Below are 27,400 nucleotides of genomic sequence, written 5' to 3'. Positions count from 1 at the left end.
TGTAGACGCGGTGTATGATGGGGATTGTGGTGGGCAGTTGTTGCCAGGGGAGGTGGTGTGTTATTTTCAGTCCATTGTGTCTATTTCCTGTGGGTCAGGGGTTATTGGAGCAGGGTGTTGCAGACTTGACGGAGTAAAGAGGAGGGGAGGGAAGTCAGCAGGGTAAGTAGGAAAGTGGCCAGACTCGCTCGACAACAGCGGCTGGTCAGCAGCGTGCTTACCTTGCTTCTATCGCAATGTTTCTCGTCTTTATCCGTGCAAAGCTTGGACTCTTCAGAAGCAGGTAAGGAGCCATGATTTGCTTTTTGATAATCGCTGAGATTCTTTCTTTCAATTCCAATATTGTTGTTGTCAGCATAGTTGTAGCTGGTTTCTTTCACCTGAAGGTTAGATTATAGCTAACTAACAAACAATTCTGCTACAACATCAGTGTGGAGACTTTTGTTTGGGGCCATAGCACACCAAAAATATGGATAACAGGAAGTGGGTGGACATTTGATGACTCTTGCATAACCTGTGACCTTCATGGTTGTGTTGTTTAGCCATAGATGGCTCCACGTTGATTCAGTGTAACAGTATGTTAAAATGCAGGGATAATCCTTAGTGTTAAAATGTGATGTCATTTGCTATCGAATCCCATAAAGATAAGTGAGAACCCTGCCTCAGCGTGAAATAGCCATCAAGAGTGCCACATTCAGCGAGTGACAGCTCCAACGTGAGGAGAATTTCAACTTTGTTTTCAGTTTCGCATTTACATAAAAAGTTTTGAGGCCACAGCAATCTAAGATAACAATCAAAGTTCACTCTGTGAGCATAATTACTTTGTCTTCTCCACAAGTGATGTTCTGAAATCATCTTGTTTTTATGGTCAGCGGCGGGTTCACTGATGTGTTGTAGTGCAGTACATTTTACCTTCCTGCACCTGACAGTGTGGAGATTATTATTATCTTCTTGTAAAGACATTCAAGCACTTTAGCAGCTTGTCTACCGCTATTATGCAGCCAGTTGAGTGCTACATAATTAGCTAACACTGTTGCACTTATTATCATGAGATTAAATACAATATTAGATAAGAAGACACGCTCAAGTTTTTCCCCCCAATGCCTGTTGGTTGCCAACACATTTTTATAATAAGCAGGTATCACATAGGATATAATTGATTTTAAATTGTGCTCAGGCCATATATTTCTTTATATATATATACGTTTAATATATTATAGTACACAAGAAAACCAGGCGCCAATCTGTTTCCCATTAACAGTGACCCTTTCAGCGGTATCGCTTCCTTTTTTCTTCTTTCCAAAAAACATGTTGCATGTTGGTAGCCAGAGATGCAAGTGTCTTCAAAAATAAACGAAAGGATTGAACTAGTTTTTCTCCAAAAAATGGTTTGATACAGGGTAACGGCTACAAACAAGGTCAACTCTGATTTTTACTGCTGCTCCATGTATACTGTTTATATAGTTGCTTACAAGTTGATCAGTATGGTTTCAAACCAACAAGGATCCGTATTAATCTCTCCAATAACATCATGTCCTGCTTCCTCCAACACAGGGCAATCATTTTGTAACTAACTCCATGAATAATCTGAGCAAATCATCAACTTTGGTTGGTCTCTCTTTATACTCAAAGCATTAAAGTGACAGTTTTGACCCGGGATGAAAACGAGGCACCCTATCACTGTCCAGTTAACTGGTTTGGCCGTCTGAATCCAGTCCACTGTTTTCTGGACATCTTATGAGACATTTATTTTTTCAGCATTAGGTAAGTGTTATGTAGAACAAGTTCTAAAGTTAGATCCCGACCGACCCCAAAACACAACCACAGTGACAAAAGGAGGCAAAACAGGAAATCTTTTTGCAGCGAGTGTGTGTTGGGACCAGATGACCAGGAAGATAAAAAGCGCCAACAAAGTGGAAACTTCCACAAAGGGATGTTATTTTGCCTTGTGTGTGTTTTTTCTCTCCATTTCTGCATTTCACAAAGCCCAATGTTTCCTGGAAAACACAGTAAAAGGTAGTTGCTTTAGTTTTGATGAAAAGGCGGTGCGTGCTGAACAGTTTCCTACATTATACGTAACTAGCGAGGCTTCTGTGCTCCCTCAGTCATACATGATGTGAGGTTAATGTTTAAACCGGCTCCCTGTGAGTTAATGCTTTACCCTGTGAGCACGGTTTAAGCCTGAGCCTAAACTGTCTGTGTGTAGTGAGGCCGGGGGGGCAGTAGCAGATTCTTCAGGGAGCTCATTGCTATTGGAGGTGGCAGATGTGGTTCGAAGGAAATTGATTGAATCATCCCCGTTTTCTGAAAATAAACAAGACTGACCGCACTGTGCAGAGCTACCGATCTTCCTTTCTCCCTCATGCTCTCATCTGCTTCATCTTCCCCACCTTTCCCCTCTCACTGTCCCTCCCTCATGGTCTTTCCCTCCCTCTCACCGTGGATACTCTAATGAATGATACGGAATGATTACTTGACTGAGAGTTCCTGTCCCCGCCCTACGGGTAAGAGTTAGTACAGCTCTGAATGCAATAACACATATGCCTTTCCAAGATGTGCAGTAATAGTGGTGCTGTGGTCCAGCGCTCTATGGAATAGGTGCCATAGAATTGGTGGATGAGAATATAAAAGCTGCTGTGGAGAACTTCGGTAAGCATCTCTTTTTCCTATGCATAGTCAAAGCTTTGTGGATAAAGCTGGAATTTGATAACAGATTAAACCTTGTTAAATTATTTGAGAATGTGTCGCTGCGTAGTCGACATAATGACAGGGTGGATGAGGCTCATACTCTCTGCAGGAATATTAGATTTTTGATGGAAAATAGTGTATGACATTGTCTTCTTATTAGGTCACCTGTGAAAGACCATAAACTAAGAACACCTGTTTGCCTTTCAGACAGTCTTTCATGAGAATGTTGGTCTTTGTGTGCGCTGCTTGCAAAGATAGCAGTATGACTACCAAGGTCTGTGTTCTTTGGACGGTTACCGTAGATTGTTGGAGCTGGGGTCAGATGGCGCCTGGCTGGGTGAGAATTTCACAGCTGCACATGAAAGAGGAACAACCGTGGGATGGCAAAATGAGGGAGAGAGCTAGGGATTGTGTTGACAATGAAGGGAGAGAACTGGACTTGTTTTGATCATAGGTGCTCCTTATGGATCGATTTATTGTTGATGCATGGAAGATGATAGCCCGCTGATGTATACAACACTCTCATGAGGAGCTCTTTGTGTGGACACAGCTGCTTTAAGTTGTTGTTTGGAAACATTGCTTTTACTTTCTGCCTTGAAGGAGAAAGTGTTAACAGAGCTGGGCATTAACCGGGCTATTTTTATCGCACAGAAAGAAACAGGCCCACATGTACACTGTCTTTACATTACCCAGCAGATGTCAGTTAGCCAGTTTATTTCTAGCTAAGCAGGAATGCACAAATGTTGCCTCTATAGTATATGCCCAGCTGCACAAAACAACTGCTCTGTTTTTTGGAACTTGAAAAGATGCTGGGGCTGCTTCAAATGGACCAGTGTCTGTAAGGAACACCATTCACTCACTTTCTGGTTGTGGAATATTTAAAAATGTGTTTTGACTAAAAACTCACATTGAGTCTTGTTGTTGCACCATGAAAGGTTAAGATCAGCAAGAACAAAACATTGGACTCCTTAAAAACAGTAAAATGCCATTGACCCCATTGATAATTATGAGTTGATGTTAAGATATAAGTTATTTTGTCAACCCTCTTCTGCCATCTCAAGTAGATGTTCCAATTACATACATACACAAAAACATTTACGTTTACATTTTCTTGGGACCGGAATTTCCCAGCTTTAAACTCACAATGTCAGCAGCCACAGAATGAGGAAGTATAACCTGTTTTAAAAGCTTTTGTTAATCCTTAGTTGCGAAAGTATATTTGGTGTCTCATCAATCGGCTGATAATCTATTTTTGGATAATATGTGCTAAGCGTAAACTAAAAACACTGACTAACAGGAGTGTAAATGCATTGTTAGTCATATGCGGTCGTTGGTTTTTAAGGGATTTCTGGATCTTGAGCTTTGGTTCTTCTGGAAGAATTGAGAATTTTCACTGTTGTGTCTCTGACCTGTGTGGGAAGATTGGGCGCCTGCACACAAAGCAAGGATGTGATGTTTCTGTTTAACAAAGATTTGTTCTTGTTTTCTCTTGGAGAGAAGAGAAATGAAGAGGTTGACTCTCACATGGGAGCAGTGCTCTGCTGTGGACACGGATGATAATTGATAAGATCAGAACCAGTTGAGAGTTTTGCAGTGGGTGTTTGTTAGATGGAAATATAGGGGGTTCAGTGGAAAACACTCACACCTAAGCTAGTGTTGCTGTTATATTCGCCTGGGTGGTCCTATCCTTAGCTTGTTTCTATTACGCTTTGTTTATTTTCTCTGTTTTCGACTTCAATCCCCTTTATGAAAAAATACACCACCATTTTCTACTCAATGGTTTATTTGGACAATCAATAATGCTTTTCCCCAGGTGTGGTAAAGCATTATTGGAGAACAAAGAATTACATTTAATATTAAATTCAGTGTGAAGCAAATCATTAATGATTTGCCTGAATGGCCCATTTTTTACATCTCTGTTGTTGAGAGCTTAGGATTGCCTTAGTCTTAGGGTTAAAAGTAATTGAAAATCTTTCTGTTTTTGGAGCAAGGTGCAGTCTCTCATGCATGACTTCGCTGCCTTAAGGCTGGCCAACAACGTCACTGGTCTTTGTGCTGAAGAGTGTGTATTTGTTTTTACAGGACAACATGGTGAAAAGCACATCATTGTCACTGAAGTGTGAAAATAGCTACCATCAAACCTGTATGCTAAACAAGACTACAAAACAGATGACGTCTTTGCAGATCAGTTCCTCAATAGTGTAAGGAAATCTGGGTAAGAGCTGTCTCACATCTTTATACACTCTGTAAGCCCTTCTTATCTCCTGAATTAAAAGACCTCCAACTGGCTATCTTTGCAGCATTAGCCGAAGTGACTGGGGTCAGTGAGCTGTTTGTGGAGAGCTTTTGTGAAGCAGACATGTAGAGGAAGCTGTCCATACTGTGGCATCTCTGACCTCTTTTATTGAGAGTGCAATAATAAGGAAATGGAATCATAAAAACCTTCAGGAAGCAGAGGAAGGCTTAGATCCAGGGAAGAGGCTGGACCCTTTAGATGCAACACTAGCAAGGATTGATCTATACTATGAGCTGGAGCGATGGAAAAGAAGATTGCACCTCTGTAATCTGGGAACAGGTCTGCATTGCTATAACCATTTAGAAATGCGATGTGAGACAAGACAGGCTGTGAAGCCCCCATAAAACACTGTCTTTACTATCTTTATGTTGTGTATTTCCTCTCAAAACAGGATGTCAGTATGACAAAGAGAAAGGTAGTTCTAATCGATGTCTGTCAGGATGTTTAAGATAGTTTGAAAGAACAGGTAAGCGCTTGATGTTTGCATTGCTATAATATTCACAGTGATAAGATTAGAGGATGTCATATGCTGTACAGACCTTTCACTTCGAAAGAGGCTTTTCATAGTGTGTCATTTAGTTAAATTGGACTAATTAAAAACCTGCGTCTCAGGTTGCTCTGAGCGGACAGGGTCACAGCTTACCTGCAGTTTTGCAATTACAGTATACATATTGTTGGACAAACAACTTACAATAAATGATTCCACTAAATGTGTCGAGGTCATTTTTGGTAAACTCTATGAACACCCTCTAGTCTCCCCTTAGTCCCACCCCCTCTTATTTAGAAGTGGCAGTTTGGAGGGTCTGGGCAACCTGATTACATAGAACAGGAAGTCAGAGGAGGGAGAGGTCACAAACTACAGACCCTCACACACACTGTCTGCAGCACATGATAAGTCGGAAGGCGCAAACAACAACACGCAGCACTCTCACTCACTCAGAAAAAGAAAACGGCTCCTATGGATAAACAGCCTGAAAGGTAGGCTCTGTTTTGGTTGTTGGGTAATCTTTAACATTTGTGGGAATAATGAGTAGTGTATTATATCATTGAGCTGGTAGGGGAGCTGTCTCGGTGTTGTTGGTGACTGTTAGTGTTTACGGCAAGAAGGTTGGCCCTGTTACATAAGTGGAAAACTTTCCCATGCAGTGTTGACGTCTCTGTATGGAACCTTTTTCTGTACACAGGTAGGAAAGATCCCATAACAACAATGCCTTGGGGTCCAGCCACAGTGCTAATTAGTTCACCAAAGCTTGTTTTGAGCCTGAGTGTTGAGTTATAATTTGATATTTTGATCGAGTTGCACAATTGACTTTAACGTCTTAGGGTTTCATCCTCCGATTCTAAGGTTGAGTTAGTCTTTTTCATGAACTAATTACACAAATATACTGGAATATATCATGTATATCCTTGTAGGCCTACCACTGTGTGCAGCTTCTTTTAGGTCCAGTCACAGATAAACATAAAGACACAGTCATTTTGTTTTGTTTATGTACACATGGATGGATCAGCATTTTGAAGGTTTTCTTACATTCATTGCAATAGGCTATTTCATTTCCCAACCTCCTTTGGATACTCATGTCAGGTCAAGTGGTGCAATGGATTTATCTTACAAGTCTCCATCAAGAGTGTTTACTTTGACACGAGAAGCTGGTGTTGGAGTTGGCTGACATTCACCACTGGATGCTGGTCCTCAGGCATACACATCTTTCATGGAAGTCCCCTACGCTTCCATCAAGCAGAGGGATGATGACGTTGGCCGCACAGACTCACTTAGCCAAAGGCCATGCGCTCTTACTTGTACGTTAGCTGCTCAAGGATGTAAAAATAGCTGTTTAGCAAGAATCCAAGTCATGTCTAGCTAACAAAGACCGATTTATACAAGTTGCGGCACTAAGTATAGAGGAGCTTTTGTCCCTCCCCTCCTTCTCCTCCTGCAGACCTCGTCACCAAGGCCGTGAGCGCCAAAACCTCTGACGCTCTTGACACTCCTCTCTTAGAACAGCCTTTGTTCAGCACAGTCCTACAGACCTGATAGCGAGGCTTAAGGAAGCACTGTGGTCTACAAGATTGCGTATTTGTTTACTGCATTTGTGTCAGATTGCAGCGTCATGAATGCAACTACTTCACACTCTGGTATTTGCTGTAAAATGTCACTTGCATTCTGGACTTAATTCCTTGTTTTGTATCTCTTAAACCTAAAGATGACACCTGGCTGCAAACATTTAACAGCACACATGGAGAGATGTGGCTTCAGGCCTTTAAATTCTGTGTCTTGAGAAAGTCCTACACAAACTGAGTATACCTGTTTTGGTGTTGCTGCAGTTGAACCTTTCCCTGACTCACCTTTTAATTATGAAACCTTTAAGTCTCTTATATATATTGACTCTTGAAGAACCTACATGACCCCAATTTAATGTTTGCAACCGAAGCCAATTTAACGATGTCGGCTGAAGCTATAGCAACCAAACAAAAAAAGATAAACATGTTCTCTAGTATCGCATTAAGTTATGAATTGGATGTTTGTTATTTCCACATGAACTGAGTCAGATCACGGCACCTGCTGCTTCATTTACATTTTTCTCCTCTGCTCTAAGCTTCCTTACCCCTTCTAATGAGAGAGCAGTACATACTGATAAACACTGACACCGGTTTCTGCTATGTGTTTCATTTCCTGCTTTGAAGAACACACTGTGTGCGTAAAGCCAGTGCAACAGAGATTTATTTTTCATTTCATATCAACTGACTCTAAAGGGTCGTCCGTGTCTTATGGGACCACAAAATGTAATCTGGGTGTGATTTCTGGCAGATCAAACAACACCACATACTCATTTGTTCGGTTATCACCAAAATCTTGACCCTCTCTCCTCCTTGTTTTCACCCTGCACCCAGTCTCTCCCTCGCTCTTTCCTTTGCTCCGTGTTTTTCTTGAGGAACAAACAGAGAAGCTGTCCTAGTAAGGATGAGTCAGTGCAGCTGGGGTGCAGGTCATTTACCCACAGCCCACTCAGACAGGACAGATGGCCCGGCCACTCGCATGCTGCTAAGTGCTAACTTTGCACCCGGAGTCTGTGAGCTAAGCTAATGCTAACACAGAAAAGGGGGAAAGGATAAAGTTCAGCTAATGGAATCAAAATACTCATGTTAAATGTATAGATAAATGATGCGCCGCAGCTTTTTTTTCCCTTTTTGAGAGCCTTGTACTGCAGATTCCAAAAGAGTCAGTTTAGTTTTTAGTTTCTGACTTGCTCTGTTAGTATTTAAGGAAAAAATACACATATCCCAATCTTATATCCCCCCAAAAATTCCTCCTCTTCAGTCCTGCTATGAGTTCAGAAGAGGCTGGTTATTTACCTAGATAAGCATCACCATTATGTTATGTCTAATATGTAGACTGAAGATGAGTGTTTGGATGGATTCTGTTCGATTTTTATCCCTGGTCTTTTTTTCTGTATAACAAAACTAATGCCATACAATTCTTTTTGAATACTATTTGTGTGTCGGTACACGGACCATTTATCTCACCAACATAGTGGAAGATATTGGCCTTTGAGGTCTTTCCTTTGCTGTGTACTGCACTTAGCCATGTCTATCCTGTTGGCTGTATGCTTTTGAGGAATACATCTGCATTCAAATCTGTCAACTGTTGCAGACCTGCAGTTTATGTGTAGAGGCTAGCTGCAATTGCCAAAACAAAATTCAAGGAGAAGTAGAGGTTTGTTTACATGTCTTGATTGATTGATTATGCAGCATACATTTAAACCTGTCATGGCACAGATTACATAGGTTTGACTTTGGACAGTGCAACGCTTTAGATAAAGTGTGGGTAATCTATTCAGTGTCCTTTTAGAGCCCTATTATTGTCTTTGGTCAATTGCATTTAATGTGCCAATTTGGCACACAATGTGCCTCCATTAACACTCACTACAACCAGTTGTCACTTTTCACATATTGTCCAACAGCACGCCGTCAACCAGAGATATGATCCATTAATCTACTGCATCGGCATTATACTTAGAGAATTCAGTTAAATATTACAAATGAGAGACATCATATATATATATATAAAATAGTCAGGGAACATTTTACTGCACAATGGCATTTATTTTTGACTTCTTAAACATATTGCTTATGACACACACTTTGACTGGCGTGTTAGAGTTTTGTTTTAGTGTTTTATACTTAAGGATATCTGTTTTTATTTCAATATAACCCTGTCCATATATTTTAGTCATCAACAACTACAGAGAATCAATTGTTGGCAAGTCTCAGGCTCCCTCTTTCAGCTTTGAAGTGATGCATTTTCTGGCTCTGGAGAAACTTTATTGACAGGCAGGCAAATGATAACTGGCCAATCAGAGAGAGAGTATGGCGTGCCATGTGTTCAGGATCCATAATGATGCGTCCTGAACAGACAGTTTTGTGTACTGTCCCATATAGTAACCCACAGGCCTATCACAGTAACATTAGAGGTATGGAGGATGAGTTTTAGTGTGCAGTTTTTCGTCATTAGTGCACTTAAAGGCCTTTTAGGGCTGCATTAATCTATCCAAACCATGAGGTACAATTAGCCTTTTAAGTGCAGTAAAACTAACCTTAGTGGGGCTTGAGTGGTGTTGACAGGATGGTTCACCAGCAACTAGTTTTACAAAGATAAATTAGATAAATTAGATCATCCTCTTGTAATAGGAGACTGATTTGGCCACACACTTATCAGCTGCAGGCTCAAACATAGAGCTCATTTCCTCTGTCTTTTTGTTCAAATCTGACTACATTTAGGAGTCTTGGCATATCAATCTATATATACAGTGGTGCCGTATTGTCTTCTCCTAGTGTGGGTTTTGGCATAGCAGGGTACAGAGTAGACCTTTTTCAAAATCTATAATTAGAGTGCTTTGGAACATTTCATTTTTCACAGGAATAGCAATGTTGCACAACTCTTTTCTGTGTCCGTAGATCTAAGGATAAACAGGTGCCATTGGGGATAGTGTGTCTTTTCATGCCAGGCAGTATACAAAGAGTTCAACACTTATTTTATCTGAATTATTCTGAACCTGTCTTTCTTGCTGAGTGAGATCAACATTTCATCAATCTTTTTTTAAGAAGGTGAGTATATGCCTAGATCCCAAAGTGTTGAACTATTCCTTTAAGACACACTTCCCTGTTCTTTGTTGAAATGAGTGATGAGAAAGCTTTGTTGGCCCTTTGCCAGATTTGCAATGTTTTCTGGAGTAAACCTATTTTCATAACTGCCCCGTACTCCTGACAGTGTCTAGACCTACTGTTTTGTACTACTTCGCAATTTGAAAACACCCAAACTGTCATTCTGGCCAACTTTCAGACTGAGCTAAAGTATGTGGCTCTTCTGTTGTTTCTATCTCCTGTAGAGGCAGCTAATCTTCTTCATCTTCTCGATTCTCCATTGTTTTCTCTCTGAAACCCCAGTAGTGTCCATTTTTGCATAATTTCTCCCTCCTCATGCACTTTACCTACTCGTGTAGTCCACCTCTGCCTCCGTCACGCTCCAGTGATGTCGGGTCAGGAGGCCTCTGACGGCAGTGTGACTCCACTCAGTTGGCATCTCCCCTCAACCCTCCCACCCTTCCTTCCGTGTCATCTTCTTACTCAGACCCTCAATGCCCCCTCTGTCTGGCCCCCGTAGGCTGTAGGACCCTGGGTGGGCGAATAGAGGGTGTTTTCCTGTGTCTCACCCTATCAGAGGACACTAGGATGCTTGGAGAAAGGGGGAGGGGGATAGAGAGGGGTTGGCCGAGACAGCTGCCATGCTAGGGAAGCCCCCACCAACCCCAGTCCAGTATCGTCCCATGCCGTCCCATTCCCAACCCCGGGCAGTGATCACTCGACTCCTACAAGCTGAAGTGGGCTCTGTGAATGATGAGGGGGCTGAATGCTTCAGACTTTGACTAGAATGGATGTGTGTTTCCTGCAGTCATTAAGGATCAGCTGGGATTTAACAATGGAATACACCAAACAAAAAGCAGGACTAGATGCCCCATCATGTCCTCCATGAGTGTTGACAGAAGGTATGTACTGGTGGACCACTCAGTATTTGGCAAAGGTCGCCTGGCAACACTGTGGCAGCATGTTTTCTGTAGCCCTGGGTTCAAAGTACTGGTTCTGTCATGTTGATATTCAGAGTAATGCCACACCATGAGGAGATGTGCAGACTTATTATTAAATTATTCAAATGTCAAATGACTCTGGTACTTTACGTTTCTGTTTATAGCTAAATAAGACCGTTTTGGTGAATGTTGGAGCAGTGGATCAGTTGTTTTCAGTGATGCTGGGAGAAGTTTCCTCAATCTACTCAGGAAAACCCTGATGTTTGAGTCAAATTTCTTGGCCACAAAGAATGGTTTTCAACTACTTATAGGGAAAGCAACTCAGAGACATAAAAAGCATAACATATAATATGTAGGAAGGCATCCTTGCATACCATTTACAAAGTCCAAATGCTAAACTAAAGGAGTCTGGATAAGTATATCATTTGAGCTGTAGGTTTTCACAACACATTTTGCACATTTGGAGAAAAAAAACGGTGTTGTCTCACTTCAAGTGCCCGTCCTCCCACTGCGCTGTCAGTCCACATGCTGTTAAAAAAAAAAAGGAAAAGCATCACTCCAGGCTGCAGTGCATATCACTGATACATTTTATATCTCCCCACATTGGTTCTTAAATATGGTGGGAGGTAGAGGAGAAATCTAATTACTGACCAGCTGGGGATTTTACAGTAACCTTATTATTTCCCTACATGTAAATGTGTCCTCTGACTTCCTGCCTTAACCTGATTTATTCCACTCTCCTCATGTCTTGTGTGCATATAAACGTATTATGTCTGTTTATGCATGTCAATGAAAACCCCTGCCTCAGGTGAGAGGCTCTCTGTGTTGTCCTTACTCTAGGTAGTGGTAGTATATGTCTATCATTATACCCTTTTTTTTTACACATATCTGGTGCTAATTGAGTGGTACAAATCTAGTGGTGTAAAACAGTGCAAGTTTGCATAATTGTGCTTGAGGGAAGCTGTGTGAAAGCCCACAGATGGAGGAGAGATGCTCACACTACCACACAGCTTGTCATTCTGTAACCATGCTAATGTGGCAGAGCACAAACAGAGAGAGCTAGTTCTCTTCTGGCCTTTATATTTTGTTGCGTATTAATAGTTAGAATTATTTCATATTCAAACTTCTTGTCAAATATCTGAAATTAATATATTTAGTGAACTGTTATTGAAATATTTTCTGTAATGTTTTAGATTATTTTCTTGCTGGACTCGTTTTAGCCGCTTACATTTTTTAAACTTGTATTTTTTCAAATAAATATAATATAACTTATATATATAATATATATTATATATAATGCACTGAACAAAGGGACTTCACAAAATACAAAAATAAATCAGAAAAAGATACCATACAACATATAGTTCTAAACAAATAAACAATGATAAGAACAACATTTATATATTGTGCGAATTGACCAAAACAGAACAAATGAAAGAAAAAAGCAACACAAATGTTACAAATCAGTCATTGAGACACTTACTATATTCATCTTTTTTTGGGCAGTTCTCTCGGTGGTAATGGCTGCTTTATGTGATTTATACACTTGATTTCATTTTTGTGATATATTGCATTCACAGTGATTTCTATAAAACATTCTTACTATTGTATTTTCCTTTTGTCGACGCACATTTCAGTGATCTATCAGTGTTAAATATTCAAAAAGTAGTTTAATTCACAACAATGCATTCTTCAATTGAATGATCTTCATATTGTGTGTATCTTGTGACTGAGGTTTGATCAAACACCTGTGTTTTTACCTCTTAGCTGTAAGTTACCTGTTGTTTTCTCATAAATGTTGAAAGGCGGTCCTGCATGGCTGCTAACCAGTTTTGTAAACAGGTCTCACTTGCCTCGGTCTTCAGCATGTGTAACTTACCCAGTTGTCAACACACTCGCCCTGGGCGGGCCTGGCCTCGCTGTAACCTAAGCTGTCGGTCCTTCTGTTCCCCGCAGGGTAACTTGACCCAAGATTGCTTTGTCATGTGCAGGAGAGAGAGGTTCCCTCTCCACACACACCGTCTTTGTCCCACCAGCACAACACAGACACTTGAGTGTTGTTTTACAGTTCAACTTGGTATTTAAGTGGGCCTGCCTCAGAGGATGGAGCTCATTTGGAGGTTTAAGGCTCATTTGGATTATGTGGGTGTGTTTGTGATTATATAATGCAGTGCTCTTGAAATGCAGTCTGGGAACATGTGTTGCACGTGTGTGTGCAATATGACAGTGTGTTATTTCATGTTTTTGGGTGTTTTTGTCCATGTGATTCTGACTGTCCTGTAGTTTGCAATGCAGGGACTTTTTGTTCTCCTTGTTTTCTTCATCCTGTTTGTGGAGAGAAAGGTCCCACCACCATGCTGTCTCAGTGAGGGGCTTGGCCGACTAACAAAGGACACCCTGTGGATGGCAAAATAGCCAAGGGATGAAAAAGATCCCACCCCCACAGCATTGTTAATACGGTCAAAATCTTACCCCAAAACAACAACACCAAGCTTTGGTTTGCATTCCTCACACTCTGCTGGTATGCTTCCTGATCCGTCTGATCTCAGTGCTGCTTGTTTGTGCACTGAACATTTCAAACTCGCTTTTCAAACGGCATAGAGAACGTTTCTGGCATTCAATTGATCATTCAATCTCCTTTTCTTTCTAGTCCTAAACTATTTGGTGAGTGAAACAAGTGTCCAAACACTTCCCCTCAGGATGTTTGAATAACTCTCTTATGCTACAAACATTTTTTGCCTTTTCTCTGACAAGTCTTGCAGAGCTCTTCTTTTCAGCCCTAAATTAAAACATTCAGCCTAACTGCCATGACTCAGCAAAATCAAGAGTTCACGACCTTCTTCAGTCTGCATTTAAATGAATGCCTGCTGGATATCTTCTCCAAATATAACTGCAAACACCCTGAGGTTGAAAACACAATCCACCCACAGAACAGTGTCAGGGTAAGGCCAAAATGAATCTCCTTTAGGTTTATTTTTTTGAAGCCTGAAGAAGCCTCTCACTGTCATTGACCTTTATCTGTTAAACAGAAGCACGATATGGCTGCTATGTATGATATGTAAACAAGTTATGAAGCTGTATGATGAGTTTGAAAAACAGTAGTACTAGGGGAAAATATATATAATTCAATAATACATCGCTGAATGGTCTCTCATTGTCTATCTCTTCAATGTGCTTGAGAAAAAGGATTTCATGACCAAAATGGCCTGTCTTTATACACAGGGTGAAGTCATAAATCTCAGCCGGTTATGTCTTTTTTTTTCTCTGCCTGCCATGCCTAAATTTAAACCACAAAGCAGACTAATTTTGCTGTCCCTTATTCTCCCAGACAACAATTCCCATTTGAAAGAAAATACGTAATGGCCTGTTTCTCATTATAGATCGTGTTGTTCACCCCGATCAGATCAGACTAAGTGGCTTTTGTTCTGGTTATGCCAGACGCATATTTCTGGTTGCGGGCCTCTTCCCTCTGGCCCTCAGTATTCTTCAGTGAGGGCAGTGCAGCTGGTAGAGAATGCGCACAGAGGCACATTGGCTAAACTTGAAAAATAAAGCCTTTGGCCAGCCAGTGGTCAGGCAGGAATGGAGCAGTCATTGTGAGAACACACTGTTAACCTTTGGCCTCATTTCTTTACAGGCATGGAAGAAGCGGTGGTTTGTTCTTCGCAGTGGCCGTCTGACAGGAGACCCAGACGTGTTGGAGTACTACAAGAATGACCACGCTAAGAAGCCCATCCGCGTTATCGATCTCAACCTGTGTGAGCAGGTATGGTTCCTCGTCAGCCTGCAAACTCAAGAGACACTATCCCAATGTTGTCATGGCGCTTGCATTGATATTTGATTAAACCAGCGCTTCCCCATAAAACAAATACATGTGCAACAAAACTCACAGGTTGTTATATTTCTTTTTAACCTTAACTTTGACTTACATTTCTTTCTGAAAACTGTGCCTTGTATATGTAACTTGAATATATTCATCAATTGGAAGAAGCAGAAGGTGTTGCTCAATATGGTTGTAACTAATAATATTTATAGTTAAAATCGTCCCAATAAAGAGGCGGCCAACGTATTATTTTAGCTCTATCACTTATCCGTTTGTGTAGCTTTCTCTCAGAATGGCTGTTAATATTTAGCCATCTTTTTTCTCCTCTACTGATTCCAAAAATAATCGTGTTTTTTGTGGCTTCAGGTGGATGCTGGGCTGACGTTCAACAAGAAGGACTTGGAGCACAGCTTCATATTCGACATCAAGACCATCGACCGTGTCTTCTACCTGGTGGCTGACACTGAAGAAGAGATGAATAAGTGGGTCCGCTGCATCTGCGACATCTGTGGATTCAACCCCACTGATGACGGTACGGACGGACATTAGGTTATTTAACCACACATCACTGCTGCCAATAATAAAGATTAACGTTATACCTCAACAGCACCGATTTTATACAAAGTGAAAGTATAACCACATACCATTTTACATGTTGTGCCATTCGGTCAGATATCTTTCTCTGAATGTAAAACTGCATTAAGGATTTAAACAACGATTCTTTATAGAACAAACCTGAGTGAAGGTGGGCAGTATTATGGGTTATCTCTATGAACTGTAGTGACAGTAACAAAATCCATAGGCAAAGCGACAAGATTTTGCTGTTGGAAGTCATTTTTGTTTGTATGTGGAGCAGAATTGACCAATCACATTTGCACAGGCTTTGGTACACTCCCTGGAGAGCATTAAAGGTGGAACCCCACCATTCATGCTAAAATATTGCTTTTTATAAGCCTAAAATGATCTTGTCAACTGGCTTTTTGTGAAAGAATTTGGTCATAAATGTCATCTATCAGCTCCAATCCTATTCACATGTCAAGTGGCTATGTGAACGATAACAATGCGCAATCTCTGAGGGAAGATCCTGTGATGGCTTTGCTCATAGCACTATAGCTAGATTGGGATGAGCAATATAATTTTGTAGTTGGTCAATGCCAGGTACCAGCAATGTCAGACTGCAGTTCTCATCATCAACGGACTTTAAGCTTTGCACTATTGTACAGTAGAGCTTCACCTGCTTTGAACGAGTATATTGCCATTGGATTGGTCTCTCTTTCGATGATTGACCTCTCTTTCTGAGAAGTTATGTGGACCAGTTGAATGTGCCAGAAGGCCTCTACTCAGCATAGCTCTGCGCCTAGGTCTAATGATCCATGTGTTGGTGAAGTCTCATGTTTCCCTCGTTCCCAACACTGTATAATCAAAGCATTGTGTGGCTGTCAGCCTCACAGCCCTTCTTTCGTTCTTTCGCTCTTATCTGGTTCTCATTCTGTCTCGTTTGCATACTGTTGTTTCCAACTGGACCTAATAGCATCTATAGTCCCCCCCCCCCCCCTTATCAACCTTATGTGAGCATTTTAGTCTGCTGAGATATAATTCACTGGCATGGTACGCCACCAAGAGAGAAGAAAGTATGTTTCAAACCTGGCGTCTGAGTCACTGATTACGCGGCTCCAAGGACGTCTTCTCCACATAGTTGTGACTCTGCCTCCAACTCAAGCAAGTGTTGCCGAGCAAGCCTGATAACATCATTCATGGCAACTCTTCAACACAATTATTGGAACTGGCTGTTAAAACCCTGATGTGCAAACAAACATTTATTCCCTTCAAGGAGAAACTTCTAAAGCAAAAATCCTTGCAGATATTGCGTTTCTCACAATTCTTATTACAAAAGAATGCCCTTGGCTCGCCGGTCTGTGCTCGTTGCACTCCTCTATGTGTGAGACCCGACTCCCAGTCTTCTGATGTGTGTGTGTGGCCACGCTACAGTGTTTAATGGATGGCCAGATATTAGAGGAGGGAACATTAGGAGGGCCAGGGGTGGAAGGCTCTCAGAGACGGTGTAGGAGGTATAGAGGAGTGTGAGCAGAGGGGATTTTCCCTCTTCCCTGCATGAATCAGCACTCACAGCTTCAACAAACAAATGTGAAAAGGGGATGGAGATAGCCGAGGAGGAGAGCGGAGAAAATGATGAGAGAGCTGTGGCTTAGAAAAGAAAAGAAAAAGGGGGACCTTGTGTAAGAGAAACCCACGTCAGTTATAGAAGAGAGTGGGAGCCGAGCTGTGAAAAGAAGAAATGTTGAAAAGATGTGCTATGATGAATACAGATATATTTAACAAACAATCAGCGTGAGCAGAAGGGTTTAAGAGGACGCTGATATTTGTGTGACAAAGCGGAGACCTTGAGGAAATTCTGTCTGAGAAGAAATGTGTGGGATCCTGAAGGCAAACACCATCTTCACACTGTTAACGGACAAATGAAGCTTTTAAGGTTGGAAATACTAATTCATGATGGCGTTCACAGCAATGACTCAAGTGTGCTTCAACTTGACATTGGCTGTTCGTGCCAGTGTTATTCAGGGCATCTTGTCACACACACATCACACTTATATATCATGCCCTTCCCCTCAAGCTGGACTGCGTACTGTATTTGAACAAGTTTTGATTTCCCTCAGGAAAGTCATCCAAGAAGGAAGTGAGGTTATAGATTATTGTGGTTTCTTGGCACCCATTGTTCAAGCTGCAGGGGAACGGCTTTGATTTTGAGTTAAACTATTCTAAAGAGATATGTCCTGAAGTTGTTGTTAGATCAGAAGGAGTCTACACACACATCAGCCAGGTTTGTATATGATAGAGATATAAAGTTGATATAGTGTCAGTCTGGGGACTATAGGCTGTTTCATTGGAATCGGGTTGCTAGGAAACAGCTTGGGTGCAAGTTTACTCAGCCAAAGTTGACGTTAGCAAACAGCTTACTGTTTACTTTCTGCCTTATATCATCAGTCACCAACATCCCCTGCTCCGTCTCGATGGGCTTCAGAGTGAGAGGAGGGCCGACCTGCCAGATGAAGAGGGGTTCAGTAGGAGCCATAGGTGACTAGTTTTTTAAAGGGGTGTAAACAAAAAGTACAGTTAAGCAATAACTCAGGATTCATATGTGTAAAGAAAACTAAATCAATAGGTTATTTTCAAAGTTTGAGATATTTTTAAAGATATATACTCACAAGTGAAAACAGTCTCGTCCTGCAGAAAAGTTAAAACAACTGAAGAGTAAATGCAACAACGGCCCAGCATGATGGAGAAGAGAAGGGCAAAAACACTGAGGCCAGCTATGTCTGACAGAATTGTATTACAAGTAATACAAATTTAAATAAAGATGGAAAACACTTTATTTAAATACTTCCTGCAGTGCTTGCTTTGAATATTTGAGTTTATTGTACAGTTCTGTAATGTTCTACTTATGCATTGAATATAACACGAAGTACCCATAAAACATCTCTTCGCCATGGGTCGTTATTTTACTCAATGATACAAAAGGGGATCACATAAGGGAAACAGTTGGGAATCATTGCAGTAGGCTAATAGAATTAGATGATTGAATTCTAACTTCAAGCTCATAATAGGATCCACACAATTGTAGTAAATTCTTAACTTTTGATCGTTTTTAATATGGGACATTAGCTGCTGAACAATAAGCCCGCCCAGTCAATATCTGACATCTGCTGAGCCAGTCTGACTCCAGTCTGAGCTCCTCTTTTGTCATCCATGTTGTCACTTGATTACAATCAAAACAATCTGTAATTCATTCATCATATCCCATTTGTTGTGAAACAGTTCATCTAAAACGTGTGTTAATATGTGATCATCCTCTATAGTTCTCTGTTTAAAACACCCTTTTATTGTGAGGGTTGATTTACTAACGGTCTGAGAGAGCTAATAGACACACACACACACACACACTCTGAAGAGGAATTAACCCGGCCGTTTCCTCTCTCTCCTGCAGAGGCAGCAAAAGCTGCTCATCACTCAGCCATCGGAGGCCTGGTGGTGGACACCCCCCCACACCCAGCTCTAGGTCACATCGTCGGCCCTGCAGCCATGCTGACCAGTGTGCCCCCCCCATACCAGCCAGTCAGTGTGCGACACCTGGACTCTCAGTCCAGCTCAGAGGAGCCGCAGGATTACCTGTGGCTGGTCAACTGTGAGAGCAAGAAGCCCGAGCCCAACAGGTGAGTTCTTCCACAGGTGCTTATTATGAGTGTCTGTGTTCACCTTTCTAGAGTGCCACTCTCTGAAGCTCCCCCCTGTATTTTTCCAACCCATTTGTTCTTTCTGTACTTTCTGTACTGCCACTCTCGCCCTCGTCTCTCTGTCTGGTGTGCAGCTCAGTGCAGCTCCACCCTCCATTGGAGGGAGACCAGGAGTATTTGCTCCTGGAGGAGTGTGAGAGCAAGACTCTTCCCTCCCAGGCTAGTCTGTGAGTGCCAACCCCCCCAGCTGGAACTGCCTGCTTGTTTGGAGTGCTACAGGTGTATTAAAAACAAAAACAAATCGACAAGCACTTGATACAGAAAACTGAAGATCTACGTGGCTTCTGTAGAAGATGATTATTGCTTGATTTGAATTGTTTGGATGTTTTGCACCCAGCCCCACTTCAGACAACCCTAGCTAACACTGTAATGATGTTACCATTGCCTGCATGTTTTACATTTACCCAACATCTACAAAGACCTTCACATGACCCGAGTGAGAGATGGTAAAATGTGGCGCTGGATGACATGAGGAAAATGAAAAATCTGGATATTTTTGACAACATTTCTGTATATTGATATTGTAACACTATTTTTGCCTAACGGTGATATTGATCAACTGGGTAAAGGCCTTTAAATACTTACAATAATATGATATCCAAAAACAATATCTCGTCTCATATAACATCATTGATATATTATTACCATATATATTTCCAAGTCCTACTTATATGGCTATAAGTGCCTCAGATTAGCTATTAGTCCATGTACAACTTGATGTCACTAACCATGGCTTGCGGTCCGTGCTGTGAAGACTAACCATGGCTGAGTGGATTTCTTGTCTCTCCTAACTCAACTGTTTATATTCACTCCTCGTATGTGTGTGTTATCTTCCCAGAGCCCATGCTGAGTGTTCCAAGTCTACCTCGTCAGAGACAGACCTGAATGACAACCTCCCCTCTCACCGCACGCCCAACTCCTCCACCTCCTCAGCGAAACACACCTCGCATAACGGCTTCTTCCCGCAGCACCCGGCCCCCGCCTCCGCCTCTTCTATCTACGACTCGCCTCCATCACGCGGTGCCTCGCTCTCGACCGACGGCGGCCTTTACCACCTCCCTCGCAGCTACTCCCAGGACACTGTGCTGCTCCCAAAGTCGGCTTCCTCCCCTTTGGCCCATCCGGACAGCGTGGATGGCTCAGAGCTCTACGTCTTTAACACGCCGACGCGGAAACCCTCGATGGAGTCACAGCTGCGCAACCTTTCCATCAGTTACGATATCCCGCCGACACCGGGTGCAAACTCTACTTACCAGGTGCCCCGCACTTTATCAGTGTCCACAGGGGTAGGAGGCTCAGAGTGTGGGGGAGATGTAGTTCCCCCTCCCAGACCACCAAAGCCTTCGCTCAGTTCCACCTCAGTACTCCCACCCCCCACTGCTGAGCGCTCACCTACGGACACCTATTGCGTGCCTCGCTCCGCGTCAGAGACGGACGGAAACTACTGTGTGCCAACCAGTGCTGGGAATAAGTCTTTACGCAGCAACACTATTGGCACTGTGGACAGTTCACGCCTTCGCAAAGGTTTGTGTTGGGGAGTCTTTTCTTTCTTCTTGGGAGTACAGATTTCCCAAGCTTTGGAAATCTGCTATGACATTAACGAGTATGCTTTATGGTCTTAAGAATATTCAAATCATAACACAACTTTGAATATAAAAGGTAACTCACACCCTTTTTATTCTACAAATCTTTGACCTTAAGTGCAGTGATTATTTTCATCAACTTTATTCAGCTTTTCACAGCTTTTACATGAGTATTTTTACATCGTAGGAGCTCTTGGCATGTTTTACTGGAGCTGCAATTTCACACTCACTCTTCTCTTCAGTTCACAGTCTATTCAAACTGATCAGAATCAGACACAAAACTGCAGATGTCTTCATCGCAGATCTTGACTTAAGGCATTTTAATATGTAGGAATTTGGTTGGTGAAAAGAAGATTTTAGTAAAGAGGAGATCCTCTGTGTAGACAAGAGATACCTATTAAACACATTTGAGACATTTATAGCTCCACTCTTAATTCAATGCACAACATCTTTTGTAGAAAGGGCTTAACTAGATTAACCTCAGCTTTCAGGGAGAAGAAAGAAACTTAAAAGTGTAACTAAATAATCATCTTCCTCTTACTTCTCCCTCTTGTGGTGACAGATGTCATTACAGACGTGTTAGTGGCAAGATCATTGTTTACAAATCCCAAGACAGGCGTGTCTGTGCAAAACTTGTAAACAGCTTTCAAACTGTCATTGCAGAATTGGTGAATATCCCAGGCTCATCAGATGATGTGTTTTGTGAGTTCACACTAAATGAAGACAATGCTCTTGAGGATATCTCTCCCACACTTAAGTCTAGATGGAAGGATTCATGTATTCTCTCTTGCTGCAGCCGAGGGTTTCCAGAGGTGTTAAGGGCACCACCATAGAAATACACTGTAAAAGATGCGCCCTATTTGTACAACAGAAAACCCTGGCTTTCATCAGACCCGCTTGTAACTGTATTTTTGCTTCTTTGGGAGCAGTTAGTTCCCTGTCATGTTCTCCCCCTACTTAGTCTCCTTCAGCTGACACTCTCATTTGCTGTACAAGCTTTTCCTAGCACTGCTGTTGCTCTTGTGGTCGTAAGTGAAATGCATTAGCGACTGTACCAGCAGTGCTTAATGAGAATACTAAAACAATAACAATGTGCTACACAGCAGAGCCATTACGTACTGTATAGCTGCTGAGCTTTATCCCACTGAAGAAACACCATGTAGATCCATGAAAAGACACGCAGTATTTTAAATATGCACGTGTTATGTGTGTTTTTGGCATTATAGCATAAAGGGGCTCCAGGTTCAACATAAAGCTTTGATATACAAAATAGTTTGCACTACCCTACATTTACTGATGACACTCTTAGTGAAACGCATGTAGCTGGATAAAGTAGAGTATATTGAATGTTTTAGAACATATTTGGTAAATCTTTTGTTTTTTGCAGACTTTGGTTCCCAGGATTGCTATGACATTCCTCGATCATTCCCCACCGACAAAAGCTGCTCGTTTGACTTCAACGAGAGCTTCAACAGCTACTTTGTAAGTGTTGTTCACGGCTTTAAACAGTTAGTTCAAATTTTATTGAAGTAGTAGCTGCCTGCTAATAGGAACCTTGAGTTGTAATGGCTATGGATATTTGATTGTAGTTGTTAATGTTTGGACTTAACATTTTATAATGCAAATGATTTGCTAATAATAAAGTTCAGATCTTCAGAGCTGTTTTATGTTTGCATTACTATCTCTGTCCAAGTATGCATTAAAAATGATCCTAGTGTGGCAGTGAACGCCATGTATAGTAGGATATTATTATCATTTTTGGGTGTTATAGCTGCCCATTAGGATGCATTGTTACATAAGCACGCCTTGTAAATGCAGTAATTCTGGGTAATTTCTCACTTGCGTTTTTGCCTTCTCACAAAACACACTCCCTGAGCGATAATATGTCTACACTCGCCCACTATTTTTTAGCATTTCTGCCTACAACATTGTTTGTATGTGAAATATATATAGAGAGACTTTAGAGGCAGCTTCATACCAGCTATATCGGTCCTCTTCTTGTGAACACTTGTTGTGACTTGTCCCCCTTCAGAAAAACAAAGGAATGATGCCGGTGGGCAGCCAGTCCACAGAGGAGGTAGACCAGAACTACGTCCCCATGAGTGCCAACTCCCCGTCACACCATCACTCGGGCAGTTTGTCAGAGCCCATCCACGAACCCAACTATGTGCCAATGACCCCGAGCACCATGGAGTTCTCCTCCCTGGGAAAGCAGGTCCCTCCGCCCGCCCACATGGGTTTCCGCTCCAGTCCAAAAACCCCTCCACGCAGGCCCATGATCAGTGACTGCCAGCCCCCGCCTGTGGACCGAAATCTCAAGCCTGACCGCAAAGGTGAGAGGACAGCGGCTGTGCATGCACCTGTAGCTGTAGAGACCTTGCTGTGGGGTTGATGTGTGCTGTATTGTTGCACTAAACTTATTCAGTGTGTTCAGTGTTCACCACTAATGCACACCCTGACCGTGCTCCCTCTCACACTCTGTTGTTCTCACAGTGCAGGCTCCTGGTCATAAAGCCATCTGTGCAACATTTCATCATTTCCAACCTAACTTTTGTTGTGGAATAATCTCATTTCCCTTGGTTTGTTTAGTGCATTAAATACCTTTATCTCCTTCTATGCTTGTCCTCTAATATCGTGTTCCACCTCCTGATAAATTAGTTTAGTGCACTAGCTGCCACATCCTCTTACATCCAACACAGTAAGCTCCTCGTCAAAAGCACTTTTGTCCCGAGCTCAACAGGCCTGTACAGCCTTTTTGAGGGGGCTGGCCCCTGTGCCATGGAGTGACCGAAGCCCGGAGTGGTCACCTCCGTCCCCTTTGTTCCCTTCATCTGAATAGAGCTCTTTGATGAAAGACCTAATAGCTAGGGGAATTATAATCTGGGCAGATTGAAAGGCTGATTAATGGGCAAAGAGAGACAGAGAATTGAAGAATGTCAGGGAGGCAGCGAGTCATCACGTAGACAAACTAAAAGGCAGGGCTGTTGCTGTCACTGAAGAAAAAAAGGACATGTTATGGAGCTGAACAGCTCCCTGTGGGGCATCCTCCCATGCACCACATGTGGTTGTTTTTCTGTGACCTTTGAGACAGTCATCTCCAAATTTGGCATGCATCATCTCCTGACTGCCATGTCCTAAAGTCATTAAGCCAGCGTTATTACTCGGAATAATCTGGCTGCCAAACTGCAGGCCGACTAGTTCAAGGACAGTAATCATATTTCACAAAAAAGCCATAACTGGAAATCAGGAAAATTCATATTTAAGCCTATAGCGTTTGATCCATTATTTATAGGAAGGTATGACCGTAAGAATGATGATGCCTTTGGCGTTTCGGCCTTGTCATTTTCAGTTTTCCTGCCATCTATCAATTCCTCTCATTCATATTGTCATGCAACCATGTTCTGAAAATCTCAGTTGAAAAAGTCAGACTTCAACTCGAAGTTAGTCATGAACAGCTTGTACACAAAGACACACAGCGTATACAACAAAATATAAATAAACGAAAATACAAAAGGAGCCAAAGATGTGGAATACAATCCATACATAATGATGGTTAAAAAGAAGCCTGTGGAGGATTACATGTTCTCCTCTCACACATCATCACATTGTCTAGTTTGACTGTCCTCACATTATGGTTTGTATTAGGAAAGCCAGGAGACAGAAGTGTACATTTAATTTTGAACACTGATTTTTTAAGCAGTGTTTGAACCCTCCTGACAGCCATTCACTTGTTGATTTCATTTTCATTTTCTATAAAGCAATTTGTAAGTTAGGATTTGAAAGGTAATATACAAATAGGTAGATCATAATTTGAGTTCAGGTCGAACCCTCAACCCTACTGCTCCTGTTTTTAAAATGTAGCGTGTTTTTTGATTTTTACCTTTTGATATCATTCATTTCTTTACTTGTCATGAGCCATGCAATATTCCTCTGTAATCTGGACTAATTCAACCGTCACCAGCTACATCTTCTTTGGGCCTTTCTGCTTTGTTCTCTTTACCGTACTTTGTCATGGCTTTGACATCTGTGGTCGTGTCCAACACAAGGCTTTTCATTTATTAACACTGTGATTGCACTGAGATTCAGACTTTGAGACTGATATATTTAGGTGTCTGTGATAACTGTGTGGATGTACAGGAGTCATGTGTCTCGTCCGTGTGCTCTTCTCAACATGACGTCATTTCTCCGTGTCCTCTCAGTGCTTCTACACAGCTTGTCGTGCATGCACAGCTGTGATGTCAGTCTTTGTGTGGGAAGCCTTGGTGCATGGAGTGAGGTGCATGTTGGGCAGTATGGATCTGCTGTTGTCATGACAATCATCCTCTTATTAACTGTGCTGTACAAAAAAGGGGATTGGTGCACATGAGGGTGCCGTTTTTCTTCTGAAAAAATTCTCGTCTGTCGCTTTGCATGGCAGGGCAGTTGTTACCGTAGGGCTTATCTGTTGTGATCACCAAAAATTTCATAATAAGCAAAGTCTTTTTTTACCAATCAGGTCAGAGTCCTAAAATAATAAGAGCAAAAGGTGTTGGTTTAGAGCGAACCGACTCTCAAACCGTAGGTGAATTCCCGAGGGGACGACGCAAGGGTAGGTACTCCACACTGAACTGCCACTGTGTACGTGAACACTTTCCATTGTGACCTGTCCAAACTTCATCCTGACTCTTTGCATGCTGTTGGATTTATCTTGTTTCTCAGGCCTGTTGGTTCTTTAAGAGATAAACTGTGTGCAAGCCAGACTCAATTAAACCCTATCTTTAATACTTGCTGTATGTGATGAGCACATCCAATCAGAGCTACCCAAATAGCTTTAAGAATATAACACGGGTGTCAGAGCTGTTGCAATAATCCAGTCTTATTATTTTAAATCCCAGCAGGAAGGGAATGAGCGTGCACTTCATGCACGGTCGATTGCACTATTGGAATTTTAGAGTCACAACATGACTAAGTTAAGAATAAAATGTTCAAATGACCTTCTTTTAAATATCCCCTCACTCAGCTGTGACTATTTACACACAGTATAGCAAGTTACTTACTAACGTTTCTCTTCCCAAACATTCCCTTTTCTGTTTTTTTGTTTTACATATGGTGCTTTCAAAAATACACATTGTCAGAAAAACACTCGCATGGTGAAAGTAGTAGATAGCTCTTCAGAAGGAAATTGAACAATGATAGCATCTAATGAAAGAGAGACTCATGGTGGATCTTTCCTGTGTGTACATAAAGGATGTACTGGCAGAGGACTACATGCGTTATTAAAACAATAAAAACATTATAAGGGAACATTATCCTATAGCCCCCCCCCCCTCCCCCAGGGCTTTTAATTGCAAGCAAATATGCCAAAGGTATTTTTGATTTAAGTAACCAACTGCAGCTTTAATCTAAAAACTAATGCAAAAGTGGTTTTCTTGCTACGAAAGGTCCAACCACAGTTTCCTTGTGAAAAGGACATATTTGGATGTAAAGGAGACATATATTGGTGGAAAATGCTTTTGAATTTGAATCTGCTGATGGCATTTTAAATTGTATAGCTTGTTTTTATTGTTCAAAGCATGTAATGATGAGTTCAGATTCAAAATAAAAGCTTCTTTACTTTCATTATGCAGTCTTTTTAAAGTGTTGGGCTGCACTTCTATTATATTATATCATGTTAATATTAGGATTCGAAACACAATAAATAATGGCTGGTTTATTCCCCATTATAAACTACTTCTACGCCTTTGTCAGCATTGCATTAATGTAGCCTGTTAGCAGTGACTGACTGTGATGTGTACCTTGCTTCAGTAAGACCCGCTCCACTAGAGATAAAACCCCTGCCAGAGTGGGAGGAGCCCTCTACGCCTGTCCGCTCGCCTGTCACACGATCGTTTGCTCGGGAGTAAGTATCTTAAATATTCTGCAGTATTTTTGTAACAACTAAGGGCGTGTTCACACTACTCCTTCTTTTTCTTTCTCATCAGCCAGTTTGGATTTCTTTTTTTAGTTTCACCTGAGTTGAGAAAAGTGTTAATTTGTATATTTTCACAAGGCACGGGGCAATCAAAATAAACTCCTGCACCTCATATCCAGGAGACTGAAGCACCTGATGTTGTTATATTAGCAACAAGAGTTTTGTCTTTTATTTCTTGTAAATATATTATCTGTGTGAACATTCCCTTTTGTAGTGGATACAGTTAACTAAATGATTAGGTACTAACACGTCATGCATTACTGTAGTCCCACTGTGACCGTCGTAGCACTGCTCATTTAAACCCGTTGTGGGAGATGTCTCAGAGCTACATTATACTGCATGCAGTTTGTTGTGTTGTGTGGGATACGGTCTATTCCTGTGCAGGGACCCTTTTTGCTGCAGTGGTTTACAGCTGTGGCTGTTATGTCTGTAATATATTTTATGTTCACCAGAGAGTGTGTTTTCCTGGAAGTCGGTGTGTAAACATTGTGAATGCTGCTCAGTCTCTCTAGGTTTCCAATGCCAGCAACGAGACCGCCGTCAGTGCATAGCACGGCCTCCACCACTGACTCCGACGAATGTGATGAGACTTATGTAGCCATGGACTCTAATATGTCCACAGATGAACCAGTATGTAACACACAACTATCCTCTGATATAAGAAGCTGCA

At 41.7% G+C, this 27,400-nt stretch overlaps 1 protein-coding gene across 11 annotated transcripts in view; it reads left to right on the top strand.

Annotated features, from left to right (window-relative positions):
* Positions 1–27,400, top strand: part of gab1 (GRB2-associated binding protein 1) — a 46,186-nt gene that overhangs the window by 14,771 nt on the left and 4,015 nt on the right. For 2 of the 11 annotated variants that reach the window (XM_063883452.1, XM_063883451.1), the window contains exons 3-13: positions 14,702–14,830; positions 15,254–15,419; positions 17,891–17,980; positions 18,891–19,116; positions 20,036–20,721; positions 21,444–21,482; positions 22,168–22,262; positions 22,813–23,113; positions 25,276–25,368; positions 26,565–26,658; positions 27,234–27,360. In XM_063883452.1, the coding sequence (XP_063739522.1) occupies positions 14,702–14,830; positions 15,254–15,419; positions 17,891–17,980; positions 18,891–19,116; positions 20,036–20,721; positions 21,444–21,482; positions 22,168–22,262; positions 22,813–23,113; positions 25,276–25,368; positions 26,565–26,658; positions 27,234–27,360 (2,046 nt within the window). Of the gene's footprint in view, positions 1–4,884; positions 4,904–5,828; positions 5,963–10,818; positions 11,026–14,701; positions 14,831–15,253; positions 15,420–17,890; positions 17,981–18,890; positions 19,117–20,035; positions 20,722–21,443; positions 21,483–22,167; positions 22,263–22,812; positions 23,114–25,275; positions 25,369–26,564; positions 26,659–27,233; positions 27,361–27,400 lie in introns of those variants that run through there. The other 9 variants (XM_063883462.1, XM_063883460.1, XM_063883461.1 and 6 more) reach the window with 9 other exon arrangements.

The sequence above is a fragment of the Eleginops maclovinus genome, chromosome 5 (assembly GCF_036324505.1).
Source record: "Eleginops maclovinus isolate JMC-PN-2008 ecotype Puerto Natales chromosome 5, JC_Emac_rtc_rv5, whole genome shotgun sequence".
NCBI lineage: Eukaryota > Metazoa > Chordata > Actinopteri > Perciformes > Eleginopidae > Eleginops > Eleginops maclovinus.
The sequence above is the reverse complement of the archived record's forward strand: the minus strand, read 5'-3'. Positions and strand labels throughout refer to the sequence as shown.